Source organism: Elgaria multicarinata, chromosome 7, assembly GCF_023053635.1.
Source record: "Elgaria multicarinata webbii isolate HBS135686 ecotype San Diego chromosome 7, rElgMul1.1.pri, whole genome shotgun sequence".
Lineage (NCBI taxonomy): Eukaryota > Metazoa > Chordata > Lepidosauria > Squamata > Anguidae > Elgaria > Elgaria multicarinata.
Window position 1 is genome coordinate 109,556,798 of NC_086177.1, and position 8,307 is coordinate 109,565,104.

General features: G+C 46.1%; 1 protein-coding gene across 1 annotated transcript; it reads left to right on the forward strand.

Annotated features, from left to right (window-relative positions):
- The first annotated feature begins 1,886 nt into the window (after positions 1–1,886).
- Positions 1,887–2,308, forward strand: LOC134401186 (NADH dehydrogenase [ubiquinone] 1 beta subcomplex subunit 3-like). The gene has a single exon (XM_063129927.1). The coding sequence runs from the start codon at positions 1,907–1,909 to the stop codon at positions 2,216–2,218; it is 312 nt and encodes a 103-aa protein (XP_062985997.1). The 5' UTR covers positions 1,887–1,906; the 3' UTR covers positions 2,219–2,308.
- The last annotated feature ends 5,999 nt before the right edge of the window (positions 2,309–8,307 follow it).

The window sequence follows — 8,307 nt, forward strand, 5'->3', positions numbered from 1 at the left end:
CCCCAACATTAAAATCACTCCACTGGCTGCCAATTAGTTTCCGGGCAAAGTACAAAGTGTTGGTCATTACCTTTAAAGCCCTAAATGGTTTGGGTCCAGGTTACCTGCGGGATCGCCTTCTCCCATACAGTCCGCCCTGCACACTCAGGTCCTCTGGGGTGAACTTACTTCAGTCAGCTAAAACTAGGCTGACATCAGTTTCCCAGAGGACCTTTTCTTCTGTCGCCCCCAGATTGTGGAATGGCCTGCCGGAGGAGATTCGTAAAATTAACACACTGTGTGATTTTAAGGCAGCTTTAAAGACTAGCCTTTTCCGGCAGGCCTATCCAGATCAATGTAAAATCAAGAATTTTTAAGATGTATGTATTCCTGTTCTAATGTTGTTCCCCACCTCGATCCAAAGGGAGAGGCGGGTAAGAAATAAATATATTATTATTATTTTTACTATAGGCAATCTGTGCTAGCCGCTTCACTGTCACACAAATACAATAAGAAGTTCTCAAGAACCACCAAATCATAAAACAACAACAACAAGAACAACAACAACAACAAACCAAGAACAGAATTCAGGTCAAATATTGTGAGTCCACAACTTCTGAATCCTGCTTTGAAAAGTCTGATGTCCATCCTGAAAACCTCTGCGTTTTCAATGGATTTCCTGCAGAATCTTAATGGAAACCTCAAATGCTACACCTGGGCTCTTTCTCCTGCAGACAATACAATTCAATCTAACTTTAGTCCAAAGAGCAAAACTTAATGAGGACTAAGTTCAGGGAGCGACACCTTAGCAATGATGTGATCTATATTCGTGTGCCTGTCAGTTGTGATTTATAACACCTTCTGCAGAATTCAAAACCGGTTTTGTTTCTAGATAAGTGTGAGCTGGGAAGGGGTGAAAAGAATAGGAAATAAGAGGCATTTTAAAACAAAGATACCCTTGGTGGTGTGGTCATGAAGGGGAAACTGCTATGACAAGTCCCTCTCCCCATATGCAGCATGGTGTAGTGGTTAGAGTAGGGGTGGGCAAGTTGTGGCCTTCCAGATGCTTTGGCCTACAACTCCCATCATTCCTAATCAATGACTATGCTGGATAGGGCTGCTTCTGAATCAGTGTGTGTGTGTGTCCAGGGCTGGTGCCAGACTATTCTGCGCCCTAGGCAGGTGCGCCGTTCTAAAACCACCGCCCTGCCCCCAAGCCCAGCGTCGAAGCCAGGACACTGGGGTTGGGGGGCGGTGGCTTTGGAACAGCGCGCCTGGAAGCCACTCTAGGAAAGCGGCTTCCGGGCGTGCCATTCGGCGCTCTCCTTTGCTTGGCTCTCTAGGCCGCCGCCTGAGCTGCCTCTATGGCAGCGCCAGCCCTGTGTGTGTCCTTTTCCATCCTACTTTGCCCCTTCCCCTACCCCCCAAAACTGTACTTCTGGTTTCACAATGCCCCCTACATGGTGCTGTCCTAGGGCATTGTGGGGAATATAAATGGCAGCCCCTCCCCAATAAGCATGCCTGACAGGCTGGTACACCAGAAAGGGCTCTCCAGGGCCAAGAACCCCCTCAAACCTGGGGCCAGATTTGCTGTTGCTGTGAAAGGGTATGCAGAAGGTCATCATGTCAAGAGGAGCAAATTGTATGAGATGTTGAATAACTTGTACTAGATGTTACAGAATGGGTGGGAGGAGCTAAATAAATATCCAGCATTTTCTAGGCAACCACGCAGGTAGTGTAACATCTAGCTGGTCCCTCTTAATCTTACCTCACAGATACTACGGAGTGGGAGTGGGAATCACCTCATCAAGGGAAACAACATTTCCTAACTTTGAAAATAACTCTTTGCTGGTAGGTTTTCTCGGGGAACTCAGGAGCTACGAAGACGGACCAGTTTCCATGTCCGGTTAAGGTCTCTGAAGTTCTGATGAAAGGACACTGGGCAGCCAGAAGCATGGGACATGGACATGAACACAAAAAATTGGAGCTTCCTGATTATAGACAATGGAAGATAGAAGGTACTCCCTTACAGGATGTCCAAGAAAGGTTGGCTCGGCGGGGTCTCAGGGATCCATGGCTTCGCAATGAAGCATGGAGGTTCGTGGGTGGCTTTGCAAAACCTGTCACTTTCATGGAAGTTATGGGCAAAGGATTCAAATGGGGATTTGCAGCCTTTGTGGTAGCTCTCGCAGTTGAGTATACACTTTTCCCTGCGAAGAAAGATGGCGGGCATCACTGAAGGCCATTTGTTTTCTGTTCTAAGTTATGTATCAATAGTGTTTTCTGACTTTGCATGGAAAGATGTATATTAAAGTTCTTCAATAAAAAAAGAAAAGAAAATATCTCTTTGCCAACTTGATTTCCATGTTGAACTATTTATTTATTGTCTCCACAAGGAACAGAATGATTCTCTTTCCTGTTTCCCTAGTCATGAAAGGGAATCAGCAACAATCTCTATGGGAAGTAATGAAGCTTCCTTTTCCATCTCTTCTTCCAATTGAAGGGATTGTTGACAGAGAGAGAGAGGGAGAGAGAGAGGGAGGAAGGAAGGAAGAAGCCCGGACAGGCCATCTATCAGGTGAGACATCCCCATTGTCCATACATCAGTCTGTCAGATGTTTGGCTGGAATGATGGATTCCATCACAGGTTGGGAGCAGACTTGATCAATGACATGTTTCATTATGGTTTAAAACATGATGCTGAGTACTTTGCTGTCTGAAGCGATACAGGAAACCCTGGTCCGGCATGCTGATAGATTGGAACTGCCAGCTCTCACCCAATGAAGAATCCAATACGGAAAACTTTTTATCAATACGTCGTAACTTTCTTTACTTGGGGCTGAACACATCCATCCTTCAACTTCCATTGATTACGCACACGAAAAAGCACACATCCAGGGAGTAAGGATAAAAAAATGCTGGTCACATAAATTAATTTATTCTGGCAGAATGAAAACAACCCAAAAGAGAAAAGGTTCAACTACAAGGAGCATGTGAGTGGCTCTCTAAAGAACCCTGTCTTGACATCATGTCACATAGGCTGAATGCTGACGCAACTGGAGCTAAAACAAGGCCATGTAGAAAAACAGGAAGTATCAACAGAGGTGATTAAAAAAAAAAAACACCTTAAGAGGGCAAAAAATGAACAACCCCTCAACAAAGGCCGTTTCTACATCAGTCCCCAAATCCGGGCTGGTCACGGCCAAGTCACTGCGTGTTCAAATGACGCACAGGGACTCCCAGGAGGAAGGAGGGATGAGAACAGGTTTTCCCAGGGATAAGTACTCCCTGGTAAAACCTGATTCTTCCCATGGCCTCAGGATCATCCCGAGATCACTGGAGGTGTGGCCACCTGTCCAGGCTTCTTCCCTCCTCCCTGAGAGTAGTGGGGATCAGTAGAGGGCCAGGAGGAATCGAGGGGGGGAGCAGGGTCGGGTTTTTATTTTATTTTAAATCCTTACATCTGATTCTGTAGACTCATCAGTTGGGGTGTCTTCTTGAGTGGCAATCTCAGCGATGCTTCTTCCTCTTTGTCCCATATATGCTAGGGCAGGTGGAAGGGGCTCTCCTGCCCTCTTTTGTATCTGGTATGGTGGGCAGGGCTTTAACTGTTGTGATGAAGGCCTTAGCTAGACAAGGGGTTATCCTGGGCTGATACCCGGGATCGCCCCTGTGCGTCCAGATGACGCACAGGGGATCCCAGGCTCAGGCAGGGATCAACCCTCCCTTTTCCTGGGATAATGGGCACACCACTTTTGGCCTGGTATTTCCCATGGTCCCGTGAGTGCGTGGCCCGTGTAAGTGTTTTTTCCTGGCTCCGCACGTGATTACTCGCGAGGAGCCGGGAGCTGCGCATGAGGTGCAGAGCTCCCCAGGAGCACTGCACCCATCAGGGGCAGGGTGGGGGGATCGGGGAAACCTTAAAAAAAAAAGTAGTACCTGCGCGCACGAGCGTTCGTGCGCATCCGGCCCTTGAACAACAACAACAACAAAAATGGTGGGCGTGATGGCTCTCCTCCAGAGCTCATTGCGCTGATGTCTGGACTAGGGCGACAGACCATGATAGTTGCATCGTGGGCTCTCCCCTCCTCTTGCCCGGATTTAACGGTAGGTCTAACAAAGGCTGAAGAGGGAATTTCACCCAGTGCTACATGCATACAAATGACACCTGATGCAATTCCCTTTTCTATGCAACTGTTAAAGATACAGGAGCCCGGTCCTCTTTTCCATATGGTCACCTTACTTAAAGGCCCTTGTTCTCCCTCCCTTCTTATCATTCTTTATCTTTCAGCTGGAATTGGATAGGACTACCCTTCAAAGAGAGGACGGTCCTCTGGCAGCCTTTCAAATAGAGTTCCCTCCTCTGCAAAGGAGGACACAGAACCACTCTACTAGAGGACCACAGGGAGAACATAGGCTGCAATGGCTCCCATATCAAGAAGCTCATGTCGGAAGGGCCCTAATACCAGACGGACAGGCAGCAAGTAGGAAAACACTTTAGTTTAAAGGTCCTTCAACTGTGGGGTTCTCCTCTGGTTATGTCATGTTGCCAGATAATCCTGTTTTAGTTGCAACCACCCCAGCCTTTCAAAAGATTTACTTTTTCTGGAATCATCAAGGTTTTGGGGTCACCATGTGCTTTAGCAACAAAGCTACTATTAAGAGCCAGGTGTTCTCTCTTAGATCAAGCAGTAAAGGGTTGAAAGAGAATCAAAATGAACAGGAAAAGCTATTTTGGGGCTGTCATTTGATGAAAAAGAAAAGAAATAAAATAAAGCTAATTGTCCTATCCTTTCTGCTCTTACATTTCACGTTTGGGACACAGTTCCTGTCTTTGCAATTCTGAGACTGACAAGGGAATTGCCAAGAAGGTCTATTTTAAAGATATTTAGCTTCAACAATTCAAAAGCTTCCAAGGGATAGAAGGAACTGACTCCTGTTTCTAAAGTCATATGACATTCAATAGGCCAGGTTAGATTCCTATTACTGTTTAGCAATGCTAACCCAAACATTCTTGATCAAAACCTTTCAGCTTGAAATGGGCATAATGTTCAACTCCCCCCACCCCCAAACTGGGGGCAATTTCAATAGAATGGAATTATTTTAAAAGTTCAGGGAGCTTTTTCAGTGTTCGTGGCATATGGCTTTCTCTTTCCTTTTACTATTTTTAGTGCAGTTGCCACTATTCTCAGTAGCTGAACGCCATTTTGCTTTCCCAGAAATGCCCTGGGCACAGTGTTATTCTGAGCATCCTCGGCACATGCGGTTATTTGGTTGCAGTAGCTGTCCTTGTTTTCTTCCGAGACATTGCAGCCAAAGCTAGGGTGACCATATGAAAAGGAGGACAGGGCTCCTGAATCTTTAACAGTTGTACAGAAAACGGAATTTCATCGGGTGTTCTTTGTATGCATGCAGCACCTGGTGAAATCCCCTCTTCATCACAACAGTTAACACTGCAGGAGCTGTGCGTTCTTGACCAGATACAAAAGAAGGCAGGCCTCCTGCAGCTTTCACTGTTGTGATGAAGAGGGAATTTCACCAGGTGCTGCATGCATACAAAGGACACCTGCTGAAATTCCGTTTTCTGTACAACTGTTAAAGATTCAGGAGCCCTGTCCTCCTTTTCATATGGTCACCCTAGACAAAGCAAAATGGCAGAGGGCCATTTTACCAAAAACAAGCAAACAAAAACCAAGGAGGATGTATCTTAGCTGGTGGTTGTCAGTAGAATATAGCAAAGAGTCTTGTGGAACCTTAAGAACTAATAAATGTATCTTGGCATGAGCCTTCCTGGAGACTGTCCACGAAATGCACAGATGTATGAAGTTGATGAAGTGGACACAGTCTACAAATGATTCTGCCATTGGCCATGCTGGCTGGGAATGATGGGAGTTGCACTCCACCAAGACATTTGGATGACAGAAGGTTGGGGAAGGCTGCTCTAATGCAATATCTACTCAGAACTTGGATGAAAGAACATTAATGGCCCAGGATATTCAGGTCATGACCCTCATTGAGAAGTATAGGCCAGTATTTTTTAGTGTCCTGAATAGGAGAAACCTATCAGAGCCCATTCTTCCCATCCCAGCTAAACATAGGGGTTGATCTCTCTATGTGGAAAAAAATCTCAGTTTTGGGTGGGGGAGGACAAACAAAGCTTGTGAGATATTGTCCCAGGCAGGGTGGGGTGGGGTGGGGTAACTATGTGACAGCGATTTGAGTCAGATGGGGAAGATGTAGGGTCAAGCTGAGCCATAGGAAACCAGATGCTTGAGAGTTTCGTTCTATCAGGCCTCCATTGGCTTACAAGCCAGGAGGGGTTGAGACTCAGGATGCTGAAATGGCCTGTTTTCCACAGCTGGGAGACCTGATCTTGATGGAGGGCCCTGCTTCCCAACAAGGGATGTCTTCTTTGGGAAGAGGGCAGCAGGAGGAGGATTCTGCTGGGGTGGGTGGGTTCCAGGGTGCGTCTTATGGTGGTACAGAGTAGGGCTGTGCTCCGCTCCATTTCAGGTTGTAGAAGCGGGAATGGAATGACCCAATTCGCCTCCGCCAAAGGTGGATACGAATCGCGTCGGGGGGCAGCGATGCGAAATGGTTCACTCATTTGTGGAGTGCTCTGCGTAGTTTTGGAGCTCCGATCGCCATTTTGGACGTGGGTTGTTGTTGTTTTTTACATAGGATTGCATTGGGCGAAGAAATGCCTATAACTTCTTTGTTTTTAAAGCTAGATACCTGAAAATTACTGTGCTTAGGGATTGATGATTGGGGGTCATTTGTGTAGATTTTCAAAAATATACGTTGTGTGGTTTGCTTGCAATTAATTTTTATAGAATGGGTAAAAAGCTGGAGGGGGGAAGCTTTTTTCAATGTTGATAGACAGCTTCATCTCCCAATCGTGATGATAAGTAATCACCCCATGAAGCATCCTCCAATCCCAGTGTTGGAGGGGGGACTAAGCCAGAGGCATACAGAGACACTTTTCTCCCTGGGCTCATTTTTGAAGTGGTTAACCTGAGAGGAAGATTCTGATTTAGGTTTGACTTTAAACATTCCCCCCAAATCAGGGCATGATATGATTTCCTTCAAAATGGGCATTAACAAGGATTGATTGAGTAGCTATCATGGTGCCCAGTCACATGTCTGTATCTTGAGAAATGATGGAGATGAATGCAGTTTTATAAATTGGGGGAATGGTTGAGGGTTAAAATGTTAAAAATCGCTGAAAATCAGGGCATGATCCGATTTCCTTCAAAGTGGCCATGCCTAAGGATCTATGTGGAAGCTATCATGGTGCTCAGTTCCATATGTGTAGCTTAAAAAATAATGGAGATCACTGCATTTCTGTAAATGGGAGGGGGAATAATTTAAATATTCCCCCCAAATCAGGGAATGATCTGATTTCCTTCAAAATTGGCATGAATAAGGATCTATTTAGAAGCTATCATGGTGCCCATTTTGATGTTTCTAACTTGAAAATTAAAAAAGTTATAGGCATTTAACCTTTGCAATGCAAGTCTATGGGGGGAAAAGCGGAGCTCCAATCCGGATCCGGAGCTCTGCAGCAGAGCGGAGTGGAGGCAGATCGACCCAGAGTGGAGCAGACCTGATCGAAAAGGAGCGGATCAGGAAGCGGATCGGTTTGGCCAGCAACCACCTGGGAGCAAGGTTTCCTGGCCAGGATCGAACGTCTGATATTGATCTTTAGCAGCCAATCCCCTGTATTTAAATTAGAGCAACAGGCAGCAGACTTTGCTGGAAGCAACATCTTGATAACCAGGAAAGTTCCTGGTTTCGCTGGAACTGTAAACTTGTTTGGATTCATTCTCTGTGCTGAACTCAGGGCTGACTGGGTGTTTCGTTGAGACGCTCATAAACGGATTCTGGTCAAGGAACTACGTTGCAATCTGTTCTCTGTGGATCTTTATTGTGACTGTTGTAGCTTACAGCTAATTACTGGAATTACTGCAATAAAAGGTTTTTACTGAGACTCGTGCTTTGGCTTTGGGAAGTCAGGTTTTGACGGAGCTGTCTGAACAGTTGCTGGAAAACGGAAAGGATCTTAGGATCTATGAGGGTCTGACGTGGCGGTAGTGGCTCTGCTGCCTTGCTAGGCGTGTGCATGTTGTTTGCCTCCTTGTATTCTCTGCTTGTGTATTTGTATACAAATGTCTCTAGCATTTCATTTAGCAATTAGGATGTTTTAGACCAAGGGGGTGGGGAAAATGTGGCCTTCCAGATGTTCAGGGCTGGTGCCAGGCTATTTTGTGCCCTAGGCAAGGTGAGCTGCTTTCACCCCCACCCCCCCAGCGTATCCCCACCCCACCC

What these genes read in the sequence shown, in the direction of transcription:
- LOC134401186 (XM_063129927.1), top strand. Translation starts at nt 1,907, where the DNA reads ATGAAAGGACACTGGGCAGCCAGAAGCATGGGACATGGACATGAACAC.